At 37.2% G+C, this 16,029-nt stretch overlaps 1 protein-coding gene across 1 annotated transcript in view; it reads left to right on the top strand.

Annotated features, from left to right (window-relative positions):
• Positions 1–16,029, top strand: part of ABCB11 (ATP binding cassette subfamily B member 11) — a 112,873-nt gene that overhangs the window by 33,381 nt on the left and 63,463 nt on the right. Inside the window, 3 exon segments of the mRNA XM_036743297.1 lie at positions 968–1,092; positions 5,871–6,045; positions 13,900–14,013. Of these exon segments, the coding sequence (XP_036599192.1) occupies positions 968–1,092; positions 5,871–6,045; positions 13,900–14,013 (414 nt within the window).

Below are 16,029 nucleotides of genomic sequence, written 5' to 3'. Positions count from 1 at the left end.
GTCTTTTATATGAACTGGATATCCAAAAAACTCAAGTGACCTACTTTATTGCGATATTTGCTTTATTGCGGTGGTCTAGAATTAACCCACAATATCTCTGAGGTGTGCCTGTACAAGCTCCTTAGTTTAGACATTAAAGTCTTCCCCACTTTGACTCCCACCTACCTTCCCAGACCTGCTGGCTGGTTCTTGGGCTCAGTATTCCATCTCCGCTCCTTCTGCCTTGGTACTGGTTGTCGGCCATGTGTGCCTTACGCTATAATCCCTCCTGACCCTCGCCTCTTAGAATCCCCGAGTTTCTTCGAGGTACAACTCAGGTTTTGCTTCTTCTTTGAGACCTCAGCTTCCCCTCCCCCACCTTTGCTCCCGTTTTCTCCCTCTTTCAGTTTCCTTGTATTTGCATAACTATTTTATATCTCCCAGGTAGAATGGAAACTCCTCTTCTACAGGGCGTATTGCATTGTTGCCTTTGCATCCTGAGGGACTAGTCTAGGGCCATTGCCTATAATTGGCACTTAGTAAATATTTGTCCTATTTGTCTAATTGAATTGAATTATCATTCTATGAGGTAGCATTTGTATAACTTTAAGGTTTGTAAAGTACTTAAACATGTTAATTCATTAGCGATCTGATAAACTAATAATAATTAATTCAATAATTAATAATCTGATCCTCACAACAACCCTGGGGAGGCAGGTATTATGTTTATCCCCATTTTCTCCATCTCATCTATAAGTGAGAAAACTAAGGCTAGGATAAATTAAACGACTTGCCCAAGGTCACACAGCTAGTAACCATAGATTTGAAAGCAGTCCTCCCTGATTTCAAGTAGGTTACTCTATCCACTGCACAGTCTAGCTGCCTTATCATGCAGTGATTTATTTTAATTTATTTAGTAAGAGAAGGCACCACAAGGGCAAATTAGCTGACTTTGTCTCTGGTTTTTCTCTCTTGTTTGCGCTTTCAGAGTGTGGCCAAACTCACTGCCAGAGAGTTGAAGGCATATGCCAAAGCCGGATCTGTGGCTGATGAAGTTCTTTCCTCAATTAGAACAGTGGCTGCTTTTGGTGGTGAAAAGAAAGAGGTAGAAAGGTTGGTTCCTTTGTATTTTTTTTATTATAAATGTGAAGTTTTAATTTTTATTGTCTTCCTCATTATCTTAATTGAACTACCTCACCTTAGTCACTAGCACACTGATGATAATTGTTTCAAAGTATTCGACAGAAGACAAGAAAACACACAACAGAGAATGCCTTCAACAAACTGGTTCCAACCTATATTTTCAGTGTTATTTTACATGGTGCCTTTTCATCCACTCTGTGTTCCAGACAATTGGAATAACTAATCGTTTCTTTTCCCTGGAGCTCAACATCCCATCTTGGGCCTCCACAAGATGTTCTCCAGGCTTGAAATTCACTCCTTCCTAATTTCCACCTTTCAGAATCCCCAAGGCTCTTTTCTAGTACCTAAAAACTCATCTCTAAAGTCTTTCCTGGATCCCCACATTAATTTCCACATTAGCCATGCTTTAAAATATCCATCTCTTTCTACAGTTCAGAAGGTGAGTATTGTTTTTCATCTCATTCTTTTGGATTCCAGGTTTATCTTGTGTTGATCAGAGTTCTAAAGTTTTTCGAAGTTGTTTTTCTCTATAATGCTGCTTTCATAGCATAAATTGTTTTCCTGGTTCTTCTTTCTTTTCTCTGTATCAGTCTATATAGGGCTTCCTAGATTCCTTCAAAATTGTCCATTTTATCATTTCTTATACCATAATAATATCGCATTACATTCATATAATCACAATTTTGTTTAATCATTTACCAATAAGTGGATATTGCCTTAGTTTCCAATATTTGACTACAATAAATGCTAGTATAAATATTTTTGTACATATAGGTCCTTTTCCTCTTTCTACGATCCTTTGGGGTATAGGCCTACTTGTGGTATAGTTGGGTCAATATATACATATATATGTATACATGTATGTTTGTGTACGTATGTATATATACATATATGTATGTGTGTATATATGTGTGTGCATATGTATGTATGTATGGGTATGTATATGTGTGTGTGTGTGTGTGTGTGTGTGTGTGTGTATCCATCTTGGTAGTTTCATATGGGCATGTTGCTTTCCAGAAAGGCTGGACCAATTCACAGGTCCACCAGCCATATATCAGTTTTCCCACAACCCCTCCAACATTTGTCATTTTCCTCTTTGTCATCTTTGCCAGTACGGGAAATGTGAGGCAGAACTTCAAAGTTTCTTTAAATTGCATTTCTCTAATTACTAGTTATCTAGAGCATTTCTCCCCCATATGATTGTTGATGGATTGCATTTTTTCTTTGAAAACTGTCTGTTCCTATCCTTTGAAAGACCTTTCGTATCATATTGGGGGAATGGCTTTTGATCTTAAAATTTTAATCAGTTCCTTACATATCATAGGAATAAGATACTCATCAAACTTGTTGTAAAGAGTTTTCATTCAGTTACCTGTTTTACTTTTAATTTTTTACTGCAGTAGGCTTGCGCAAGAGCTTTTAAAAATTTCATGTAATCAAAATGGTCCATTTTTCCTCTGTACATTGTATATCTGTCTGTTCAACCAATTGACTTCTTTTTATCCTAAACAGTACCAAATAGTGGTACCTTGCATTTAAAGGAAGGCACTTAATACGTGTTTGTTGACTTACAATGAATTATAAACTTGTAGAATCTCCAAATTGGAAAGGGTCTCAGAGGATAGCCTCTTGAGTGAAAATGTCCTCTATAGCATACATAACAAAAGTTCACTCAGACTCTGCTGGAAGAACTCTAGGGAGGAGTAACCCTCTTTATCTTTCCTTTCAGATTTTCCCTGCAATGTCCCAGAAACCTCTTCACTCTGAAATTTCACTTGAGCCCCACACTTCACCCAATGGAAGTACCCTCTGCCCCTGTGATCGCGCTTTCTCATTGGCTGGTTCCTCCCAGAACCTCCATTTAAAGAAAGACGCCCAGGTCACCCACCATGTCCTCATTGCTCTCCAGGCTGCAATCCTGACTCTTCTCCCAGACTTTCCCTACAACCCTCCCCTCCCTTTATCCTTCCCTCCCCCCACATTTTCAGTTTTCTTGCAAGCTCTGTGACAGGGAGAACTGTCTTTCTCTCTACTTGAATTTTATATTCCTAGCGCTTAGCGCTGTTCCTGACACATAGTAAGTGCTTCATAAATTCTTGTTGATTTGAGGAACCCAGTACCTCCCAGGGTAGTATATTCTACTTTTGGAGAGCTCTAATTATTGGGAAGCTTTTCCTTACATCAATCTGGCTCTTCCCAATTCTAACCACTGCTCCTAGTTCTGCCCCTTATGGCTGGGCAAAGCAAATTGAAATCATTTTCTATGAAGCAGATTTTCAAATACTTGAATATAGCTATCATTTCCCCCTGTTTTCTCTTCTCTAACCTAAACATACCTATTTCTTTCAACCAATCCTCATAGGGTGAGATCTCCAGGCCTTTCACAATCTTCACTATCCTCTGAACACTTTATCAACAAACCTTATCCAAGTTCTCCCTAGACTGCGGCATTCAGAATAAAATTAATCCATTATTCATTGTTCCATATGGGGTCTGACCAGGAAAAAATGTAGCAGGACTATTACTTCCTAAGACTGAATTAGCTTTCCAAGGCTGTCATTTCTCACTGTTCTCTCCTATTGAGTCTGAAGTCCATTAAAATCCCTAGATCTTTTTTAAATGAACTGCTTTCTAAACACAAGTTCCCTATCTTATACTACTAAAATGGATTTTTGAACCCATATTTAATACTTCACATTTATCTCTATTACATTTCATTTTATTTGCTCTAGCCCAGTGGTACCAAACTCAAATAGAAAACTGGTTCATAGCACTAGGGAGGATTGTGGGCTGCAGGAAGTCCACAGGCTTCGTGTTTGACACCTCTCTTCTAGCTTATCAAGATATGTTGAATGCTTGTCCTTTTGTGTGTCAGCTGTCCTCAAAGCTTTGCATTGCCTATAAAATTGATAAACATGTCATCTCTATTATATAAATTACTGACAAGGGCCATGTATAGATTCAAAGAGTCCTTCACAGGAAATGCCATTCCAAGTTCTCAATGAGCTATTATTAACTGTTCTTTGGATCCAGCCATTCATACAGTTCTGAATCCATCCAACAGCATTTTTGTTTCTACCATATTACTCCATCCTTTTCATAAGAATGGCAAAAGAGACAGATGTCAGGTGCTTTGCCAAAATCCAGGGAGTTCTATCTATTAATATTTACAGGATCTACAAGTCAAGTAATCATTTCACAAAAGGAAGCCTGGCCTGACTGATTTTTAATATAGCCATATTGGCTCCTTGAAAGCTTCTCCTAGATGTTCAAAAGGCATCCCTTTAATAATATTGTAGAATTTTGCTAGTTGATATCAAGTTCACTGTTCCATATAGAATCAGCTTTTTTCCTTTTTTAAAAAAAATCAAGATATTTGCTCTTCTTCAATCCTGAATTGAATGAACTAAATAGTTCATTTAAGCACCATAAAGAGTCAGCTGACTTTTAATAATGTGGGGTTTTTAAAAAATATTTTAAAAAAAGAAATAGATTCTGATTTTCTATGTCCCTCAGACTTTGGTGACTATCCATATTAGACAAATATGCTGCATAATATTAATTCTCAGTTTGCTGCTTTTAAAGAAAACAATTGTACTTCCATGGTATCTATATCTTATATGAGGATGCCATTGACATTTTTGAGTTTTTACATGGTTTTTACATTAGCAGGCAAAACTCAGCATAAGTATACCAAAGATTGTAACCCCAAAGACTAATTCTTCTTTTAAACAACAAAAATAAATGACTGTGAGCCAACAGTCGAAGGATAAGTTTTAACTTCATAAAATTGCCACCAACTTGATGTAAACATTTTTTCTTTCTCACAGAATGCAGTGTGATCTACCATTTAGTCTAGGCTGCTATTGAATACACCAACTCAATAAGAAAATAGGCTTCAGAGGACCTCCAGGAGTCCCCTTGCCTACTTCTGATAGGCAATATGCTATAGTGAAAACACTACAAAATTTGGAAGCAACAGACATGGTTTAAAACCTGCCTTTGCCACTTATAACCTCTGGGACCTTGGGTAAATCATTTAACTACCCTGGGGCTCAGTTTCTTCATCTATAAAGGTTAGATCAGGTAATCTTTGAGATCCTTTCCAGCCCTAAAGCTATAGTCTTAATATTTTAAGATGTTGAACTGCACACCATCAGCAGTCTGCCAGAATCAATATTTATAGAACTACAGAATATTAGATTTGCAAGATCTTTCTAAGGTCATATAGTCCAGCCCTTACCTGAAGTACAAATCTTCCTCTGAATTTGCCTTATCCTTGATAACTGTTAATTACTTTATTGTTAATAACAAATGGAAGCCATAATATTTTTATGCTATATTGCCCTGCGAATAAGCTGAGTACCTAAAATGAGATCTCTTTGGGGATAAAAAAAAGTACATAGGGATACACTAAAAAAATATTATCAGTTATAGACTGTGCTTTGATTTTATACAAACCAGATTTGAGTGGGGAGGGAGGAGGTTTGTTATCTTGGAACTTAAGCTCAGTAGGCTTTTTTTTTAAATTCTCAAGTTTATTAAAAATAGAACATGTGGAAAAGCAGCCACAAAGTGCCTCAGGGTAGATGGTTAAAATTGTAGATCACAATCCAGAAACACCATGATGTTGTGACTATTTTGGGGGGTGAGAGGTATGTTCCATGACATTGGGATAGGAATAATTTTTCAACCATATATTCCCAAGAATTGTGAAATAACTCTCTTTCTTTGTTCTTCTTTCACAGGTATGACAAAAATCTTGTGTTTGCCCAGCGCTGGGGGATTCGAAAAGGGATGATAATGGGACTATTTACTGGATATATGTGGTGTATCATTTTCTTCAGTTATTCATTAGCTTTCTGGTATGGCTCAAAACTTGTCCTGGATGAAGGCGAATATACACCAGGAGTTCTTCTACAGGTACTTTTGAGTCTAGTGACATTTCATTTCATTTTGGGTTAGATTCCCAGGAAAGTCTGCTGTTTATTCCCTTAGTTTCTAAGCAAGGAAAGCATCACTGATTTCATAGTTTTAATTTTGTCCATCTGTAGAACCAAGATATGCCTCTGCATTTTATGGGGAATGATCTTGAATTGATTGGATCAAAGTTTAATGATTTGTAATTAGCCAGAGTTTTTATAGCTATAAAACAATGGTTGTTTGGGTGCAGCCCAGGAGATAATATGCCATGAAAATGAAAAGCCAGCCATGCCCTCAGCTGAAAATTAGCTGGCTCATATAGCTGAGCTGTATTATAGCACGTACTAGTAGGCATAATAGTGCAACATAATAGCATATTAAATATTGGGCCAATAATATCCTCAACTGATCAGGTAATGTAAATGCATTGTTGACCATTCGGGCCTTCTATAGGAAGTTCCATAGCTACCTCATCTCAGTATACATTTGAAGTTGCCCTTTCTAAAGTAGTAGCATCAGTGAATTTGTCCAAAGATTACTAAGAGGTAGGGAGAGAAAATATAGTTGGGTACTGATCATTACAAATAATGAATATCCTGAAGTGGTCACACTATTCAAATGTGCATGGCATACTTCCATTGTTCTGGGACCAATGAGCCTATTTTCCATAAATATATTCAAATAGTGTGAATTTGAATAAATGCAACCTAGTCTGGGATTCACTACTTGCACTAATTTGTACCTAGCTATAGTTCTTTGTTAAAGACTTCATAGAATCTAATCGAGTAAAATACCATCCTTACCTCCAAATTCTCAGCATGTATAGATTCTGAGAAAGAAAATCAAAATGCTCAGCACCAGAAATAGATTTGTTGGAAACAGAAGTGTAGGACTTATTGTTTTGCTGTACTCACACTGTCACAGAAAAATGAACAGAATTTTAACTAGTTTCATCATGTACCTGAATTCAAAGTTTCTGATCTATATTATTTGCAGTAATGAATACATAATATACCTATAAGGTCATTGGCTTCTCCACTTGAAGAGCATATGAATGAACCATTTATCAACTGATTCTTAAGCAATATAAGTAGTTCCCTCCACAATTGACCCCATTTGATATTCTGTCTAAGGATAAAACACATGATAGGTATCTCTGGAACTAATGCTGTTTTCTATAGGAGATCTCTCCCATGTTGACCTGCTCCTTCTGTGTCTGATGTTCTAATTGCTAATTGTTAACCTCTTACTCTTAGCTTTTTCCACCTTCCTTTTACTAGCTTTTAAGCCCTTGTGATATTTTTCTGGAAGGGCGGTGTGAAGGGAGGAGAAGATAAGTATGTATATCATACTACAAGCAATGTTATCTAGTAGTAAGTAGAGGACTGAACTTGAAGTTAGGAAGACCTGAGTCCAAATCCTGCCTCAGATACTTAACTTGTGGCCCTGGACAAGTCACTTAACTTCCATCTGCCTATTATTATTCATAGCACCTACCTTACTAACTCAGGCTGTGTGAAGATCAAATGAGATAGTGTATGCTAAACCTTAAATCATTACATAATGATGATGATGGCCAAAGATATCTATTAGTATCTATTAGTATTATCTCTAATTTTGTCAAAGTTGTGAGTGGACAATTATGGTAGATAAGAATAAATAAAAAGACAATTAATGTTGTAATCAAATCAAGCTTCAAACAAACTTAATTTAAAAAGCTTCATGATATTCACAATCGTTATCAGAGGCTCATAGACTTAGAGCTGGAAGAGATGTTTGATGTCATCTAACTCAACCCTCCTCGTTTCACTAATGAGGAAATTGAAACCCAAGCTGACTTGCCCAATGGCACATAGCTAGTACTTGGAAACCCAGGTCCTGTGATTCTGAATCTAATGCTTTTTCCACAATGCTACGATCGTTGCTTTTACATCATCAAATCAAGTGTTTGGGGGGCTGCTAGACTGAAGGAAAAGGCAACTGAGTGAAATAGAAAACTTCTCTAATGGCTCTCAGAAGATCCCTGTGCCTGTAACTCTGGGTGAGCCGATGTCTTTCCCCAGAAGGGTAGATCCAAACACAATGTTTTCTTGATCTTAAGGTCACAGACTCTCTTTTGTCTTCCTTTGGTTTAACTGAAGCCCCCATCTTCTTTCCTATCCAACTCGCATTTCCTTGGTTTAGATGAAGCAGATTCCAAAGCTTTGCTATCCCTACCTTTTTTTAAGTGTCTCAGGAATGTTGACTTCTTAACTCAAGTGAATCTCTAACTGGTGGAATTGCAAGGAGGTAGGGAGAGAGGAAGTAGAGACTTTAGAAAATAAATAAAAACTAGCTTGGCCTCCAGAGGAAGGAGAATCTGCTCAAAATAGCATTGCAAAGTGAAGTTTGTCTTTGGTAAGGTCTTACCTCCCATTTAGCTCCTCTCATCCTGATATCTCCTCTTACCTGTCCCTTAGGAGCCCATTGAACTCACGCTGCCTTGAGGAGGCTGATCAAGGTCCTGCTATTATCATCCAGCTCTGATTTTCCCACAGTGTCTCATGATCCAAAAATACTTCTCACTCTGCTATTTCCCCTAGCCTAGCCTCACATCAATCCCCAATAAAAATTTACAGTCCTTTGGTGTAGATTGCAGCAGCTGGGAAGGATTTTTAAGAAATCATGTTATAGTTGGGCATGGTGGCACACAGCTGTAATCTCTGGTACTGGGGAAGTGGAAGCCGGAAGACTGTTTGAGCTCTTCCAAACTGCAGTGGGGCAAGTCTTGACTAGTTAAGTCAGGCACCAACTTAGCGAGGTCCCGAGAATGAGCCAGACTGCCTCTAAGGAGGGCCAAACCCAGTCAGGCCAAAGATCTGGGAGCTGATCATTATAAAGATTGTACTTGTGTGTGGTCATCGCACTTCTAGTCTGAACAAGATAGGGAGATCTAGTCTCAAAAAACCTAGACCTTTTCCCATGGAAATGGTTGTTTAGCCATGATCCCCTGACTCTACATTTACAAATTTCATTTTTTGAATCCAAGTTTAGAACTTAACATTTATCTCTATCTTATTCAAATCAGACCATCATTCTAGGGTGCTAAGAATTTCCTCACTGTAGACTCTTAGATGCAATATGTTAGCTCTTTCTCTAATATTCACGTCATATGAGGATGTGCCTCACTCCCAGTCACTGATGAAAATATTGAACTGTACACTCCCAAGGACAGGTCTCTGTGTCACTCCACTAGACATTTCTTTCCAAGTTGGCACTGATCAACTAATGGTTTTCTGGGTCTAATCATTAAGCCAGTCTCAAATCCATTTAAAAGTAAAACTATCTAGGTAATATCTCTTTTTATTCACAAACATAGTTCTAAAGACCGTCACATAATTTGAAATCTGAGTACATATCTTCATATATATACTTTCTGTATCTCAATATCATTTCTTAGATCTACCAGTCTAGCTGCCTTGTTGGAAAAAAAAGAAATTTTCTTAATTTTATAGGACTCACTCTTGGTAAAGCCGTGCTGGCTTTTAGTAACCACATTTCCAATACTTAAACCTGTGATCTTACTGATATAGGTATTCCTTCTACCAATTTAGATTGGACCTCATCCATGACTTCTCTTTCTGCATTACTCTTATATAAATCATCTAATTAATCTAACAGTGAGGGAACCCAGTGTGCTGGGGACATTGACCATTTTCTCTTGACATTGCAAAGATTCCAAAAGAACCCACAGCTCCTGAAGGACAATTTAAAAAAAATCCTAGTGCTATTCTCAGATAATATCTTTCTAGCCAACTGCTCACTTTATATAAATTCCTTTCCCATCTGACTCCCTTACCTTCATCTGGAAGTAAAGATGGAGACATGCCTCCCCATCCCCACCCCCCCACCAAGGTCTTCAATTATTTCTCCCTTCTTCCCCCTGCTTAATAATGCTTACTAAGTTCCTTCTGGAGGTATTGTTGTACAAACATGAGTCACCGGAATTCTTGGGTTTCTACTGTCACTTGCCCTCTAGTAATACCTGATTATGTAGCCAGGACTACCTTTATGCTAAAACTGAATGAAAAAGAAAGGGGCTGAGAAAGCGTGAGTTGGAACTGAAGTCATAAATTAGACACTATTTCCACGTCTAGGCAGTTTCCTTAATCTAGTCAAAACATGCCGAATTCTCTCTTATCTTTGGGGAAAAAAAATGCTTGCCTTGAATCTGCCAGCCCCTCAAGCTGTCATCATATATCTCTCCTCCCCTTCACTCTTGATTGTTTAGAAAGGGTAGTTTATACCTACTTCTCCTACCACTCCACCTATTCATACCTTGGTCCCTGGAAATCTGACTTCTGACTATTGAAATTTTCCCTCAAAAGTCATTAGAAGTCTCAATTGACAAATCCACTGGTTTTTCTCAGTATTTATCCTTGAATTCTCTGAATTCTCCTGGATAATCTCTCTTCCTTTGGCTTTCTGGTTGTTCTTCTGCCTATCTGACTCTTCCTTCTTGGTTTCCTTCCATGGCTCATCATCTTTTCCCCATCTCTAAGTGTGGCTTTTGTTCAAGGTTCTTTCCTCATCCCTCTTCTCTCCTTTCTATAGTATCTCCCCTGGTGATTTCGTTTGCTCCCATGGGTTCAATGATCACCACTATGAAAGAGACTACTATGCTCTCTTTTCAGTCTAACTTCTCCAGTTGCTTGCTGAACATCTCTCTACCTACTGGCACTTCAAACTCAGTATGTCCACAGCTGAATTTACCCCTCCCCAAAAGTTTATGCCACCTTCCTAATTCCCTGTTTCTTCTGAAGGAACCACTAGTTTTCTAGTGACCCATGGCTGAATTCTTTCCTCTCCCTCAATCCCATATCTGATCAGTTGCCAAGCCTTTGACAGATAAAAAAGGCATTTATTAAGCACCAACTAAGTGCTAAGCATTAGGTTAATTCTTGTTGATTTTTCTTCCAAAATTTTTCTAATTCTAATTAGATTTTAGATTTAGAATTAGATTTTTCCAAAATCTTCCAAAATTTTCTTCCAAAAATCTTACATTCTTTCCCTCTATTCCATTCATTCATATTGACACTAGCCTAGTTTATGGCCCCATCATCTCTCATCCGGACAGTTACTATAGTGGCCTCCCAATTTGCCCCTTTGTCTATTCTTGCCCCTCTCAATCCATGCCCTACCCGCCATCTTGTTAACACACAGGTCTCATTATGTTACTGTCTTACCCAAGAACCCTTAGAGCAGAATGTTTTAATTTGGGGTCAGTGAGCTTAAAAAAAATTTTTTTTTGATAACTGTATTTCAACATAATGGATTTTCTTCACAATTTTAGGTCTTTTTATTTTATGTGTTTAAAAACATTATCCTGAGAAAGGATCCATAGGGTTCAATAGACTATCGAAGGGGTCCTTGGCACAAAAGGCTAAGAATTCTTCCTTTCTCTGAGATAACATGCAAATTCCTCAGCCTGGCATTTAAGGTCTTCTATAGTCTTTTCCCAGCCTACCATTTCAGCCTTGTTTTACCTTATTCTCCTTCACACACCCTATGCTTCAGCCAAACTGGAATACCTTTCTACATCCTACCTCAATGTATTTGCATAGATTGTCTCTTTTTTCCCAGAGCATCCTTTCACATCTTTGCCTATTGAAATTTTCTTCCTTCAATGATAAGTTCAGGTGCTGAAGTCTCCCCCTTCCCCGAGAAGAAGGATGGCAGAGTGAGATAGCACTAGATTTCTAGTCTCAGAACAGAATTCAAATCCTAGTCTTGCTACTATCCAGTAACCTTAAGCAAACCATCTAACTTTTCCAGTCCTTGTTTTCCTCATTAGTAAAATGGAAGGGGCTGATTAGATTATTTATAAAGATCCTTCCAAATATAAAAGAGTGCTCATAGGTTATTCAAATTTTCTAAGGGTACTTTATCTTGTCCCAATCATGAGCTAGATTGTACTATGCTTATTTGTGTGGAAAAAGCACCGGACTTTGAGTCAAGCAGGCTGAGGTTCAAATCCATTTTCTGATATTCAATATGTGACCAAGGATGAAGCATTTCTATGACCCTCCATTTTAGTTATCTGAAAAATGGGGATGATAGCACCTAGCTTAATGAGAATTTTGTGAGAATTAAATAAGATAATGCATTTAAAAGCACATTACAAACCATATATATCCTTTCCCCCAGTGGAGTGCAAACTTCCTGAGGATAGGAACTGTGGTGCTGTTTCTTGTACCCCTAGTGCCTAGTTCAGTGCCATTGCATACAGAAATTTAATAAATTTAAATACCACTGCCAGGCGTATACCTGAAAGAGATCAAAGAAATAAAAAAAATGTCTTATACAACAAAAATACCTAAAGCAACCTTTTTTGTAGTGGCAAAAAACTGAAAATTAAAGAGGGATGGCCATCAATTGAGAAATGGTCAAATTAGTTGTGGTATATGAATGTGATGGAATACTATAGTGATATAAGAAATGAACAAATAGATTATTTTGGAGACCTGGAAATGCTTATACAAATAGGTACCAAGTGAAGTAAGCAGGACCAGAAGGACAACTTATGCTATGACATCAATATTATAAAAATGAATTGTTTTGAAGACTTTCATAAACTGACGAAGAATAAAATGAGCAAACGAGGAGCATAATTTACACAGTAGCAACACCATTGTAAAGATAAACAGCTTTTCAAACTATAAGAACTATAGTCAACGCAATGACTATCAATGATTCCAGAGGACCAGTGACTAAATAGGCTAATCACCTCTTGACAGAGAATGAGACATTTTATATGTATGTATGTGTATATATATATGTGGGTGGGTGTGAGTGTATGTATATATGTATGTGTGTATGTATATGCATGTATATATGTGTATATATACATACATATATGTATATATAGACCTATATAGGCACACATATATTTACATGTAGCAAATGAGAGAATTTTTTTTTGCTTTACTATGCATATATGTTACAAAGGATCTGTTTTTCTTTTCTCTCTCTTATTTTTTAATGGGGTTGGGCATAAGAGGGAGAGAAAATAGATTTCTATTAAGAAAAATTTAAAAATAGAGAGGTTGAGGGGCTGCTACAGATGTGGAATATTGCATGAATTTTCAGATGAGGCCGCTGTATTGTTGGTTTTGCTTAATTGTTCTACTTCATTACAAGAGCTCTCTAAAGAAACGAAAATAATAAAAAATAAATGTTCATAACGTATAAACAAAATGCATCAATAAATTTTTTAAAAGAAAAATAAATCCCCATCGAACCACAAAATAGATTCCAAACCTTAGTAACTTTTGGGGGGGAGGAATATAGTGGGAAAATGATTATAAAAATCTCTAGAGATGATGCTAGATTATTAGAATGAATAAATTAGTGTTGGATTGAACTGAATTTATTTGATTCCTCTCCTTATGAATTGCCTTTGTAGCAGTACTGACAAATATGACTTAAAGACCAAATCTTTCATAAGAATTGTATTTTTAAAACCATTCATGTTGTTAGGCAAATTAGCATCCCATCATTCTGGAGAACGAGGCGTCTATCTAGGCCCTGCTTCATCAGTCCCAGATGAGCTGTGACAGAGGCAACCTTACGAGACTTGTTTTGTAAAAACAGTGCTAGAGAAAGTTGTGAGATTTTAAAGGATGAACAGGACATGCTCTTATAGTTTCCTAGAGGCTAGCATGCTTCTTTCAGACTGCCAGGGTAAGGTATCACCAGCAATCTTATAATCTTTAGTAATCATTAGAATGATCTGGAGGGTTTTTCAAAACTGTAGAAAGTCCAAGTATATATAAATTGATGGATAATTACTGTAATATATCTTTCACATTTCAGGTTTTCTTTGGAGTCTTGGTAGGAGCTTTAAACCTTGGTCAGGCATCACCTTGTCTGGAAGTTTTTGCCACAGGGAGAGCAGCAGCTGCTAGTATCTTTGACACAATAGACCGGGTATGTATTAACCAACTTACAGGCCATTCAATTGTTTTAAAACAAACCCAATACCAATCAATATTTATATAGCCCTTTTAATGTTGGCAAAATGCTTTATATGTGATCTCATTTGATCCTGTGGGAGATACTATCAGACCCTTTTTACAGTTAGAGAAACTGAGGCCAGGGGAGGCTATGTGACTTATTCATGCTGATATACATTTAAATAATAATATTTGTGTTTTTATTTAATATTAATATTTAATAAAATTTAAATTAAAATTAAATTTTAAAAAATTAAAAATATTAAAAAAATAAACATTTATTAAATATCTCCTATGTGCCAGGCACTATGTGCTGGACATACAAAGAAAATAAAAATGAAAACAACAAAATAGTCCCTGCTTTCAGAATTCACAGTCTAACAGGGGAGACAATATGCAAAAAACTATGTACAAACAAGATTATATGTAGGATAAATTAGAGATAATCAACATAGGGAAGGCATTAGCATTAAGGGGAATTGGGAAATGCTTCTTGCAGAGATGAGATTTTAACTGGGACTTCAAGGAAGTGAGGAGGCAGAGATAGGGCAGGGACTGTATCCTTTTGTCTTTATGTCCCTAGAATCTAGTATAGTTTGGGACATAGAGAACTGAAGATGCCTAAGACACATCCAGCTTGATATATCCAGTAGTCAGCTGAAGACTGAGACTGAAAGTCATGAAGGAGGTTAGGGGTGAATAAGGAGATCCAGGAATCATCTGCATAGAAATGATAATTGAATCTATGGGAGCTGATGAGATCTCTGAGTGAAATAATATATAGAAGGACAGAAGTGTGCCTAGGACAGAGCATTTGGAGATATCTACTGTTAGTGGGAGCGAACTGGACTAGATGAAGATATAGCAAAGATCAAGAAGTCATCAGACAGGTCAGAATGAGACAAGATTATCAAGGAAAAGAGGATGATCAACAGTGTCAAAGGCTGCAGAGGGAGCAAGATGGATGAGAATTGAGATCTGGTCATTAGAGTTAAGAAGAGAGTGAGAGGAGAGGAATTGGAGGTATAGAAGGATTACCTTCTTAAGTTCAGTCCCCAAAGAGACAAGAGATATGCAACAATAGCTAGCAGAGATCAAGCGAGATGGGATTTTTTTTGAATGATTGGGGAGTTATTGGCATGTTTGTAGGCAATAGGGTAGCAACCAGGGTGACAGGAAGAGATCTATTATCTATTATACAAATGATTTGCTCAGTCAGGGTCACAGAGTTAATGTCTAAGGCAGAATTCAAACATAGATCCTGCTGACACTAAAACCAGCATTTTGTCTGCTATGCCATCTTAGAGTATTGGCATCTTCATATTCAAGTGAGATTGAAGAAAAAAGAGACTCAATATTATCTACCAACCCTTGCCAGTATTTAGCTGAGGACAACGAAGTTCAGTTCGGTTCAGACAGAGAACTCCAGCATTTTTGAAAAAAAAAATTAATTAATCTTATTTTAAACATTCATTTAAAAAATTTTCAATTCCAAATTCTTTCCCTTCCTCCAGCCCTTCCCTGACCCATTGAAAAGGCAAGCAATATGATACCTATTATGTATGTGAAGTCATGCAAAACATTTTCATATGAGCCATATTGTGAAAGAAAAGAAAGCAAGAAAAGTAAAGTGAAAAAAGTCAACTTCAATCAGCACACATGAACTCCAGTAATTTTCTGTTACACCACCATCAATGGTTGATATCAGGAAATATTAAGAAATTAAAATGAAAGCAGTTGGTAGGTTATCCAGTCTGTGTGCTTATTCAAGAGGGAACCCAGTAAAGCTCCGTCTTTGGAGGATAGAGCCATCTAAGTGGACTTTCTTAGGGGTGTAGCATAAGTGAGGCAAAACTAGAGATGAGTTCGGATCCAAAGATATATGAGGGTGTTTGAAAGACTTCCGGACAGAGGATTTTTTCTAATAGTAAACCCAAGTCAGTCTGAGACTTGGGATAAACACCGAAGCTCCTACTTTTTTATCATTTAA

The sequence above is a fragment of the Trichosurus vulpecula genome, chromosome 2 (assembly GCF_011100635.1).
Source record: "Trichosurus vulpecula isolate mTriVul1 chromosome 2, mTriVul1.pri, whole genome shotgun sequence".
Classification (NCBI taxonomy): domain Eukaryota; kingdom Metazoa; phylum Chordata; class Mammalia; order Diprotodontia; family Phalangeridae; genus Trichosurus; species Trichosurus vulpecula.
This window is presented reverse-complemented; position numbering and strand designations above follow the sequence as displayed.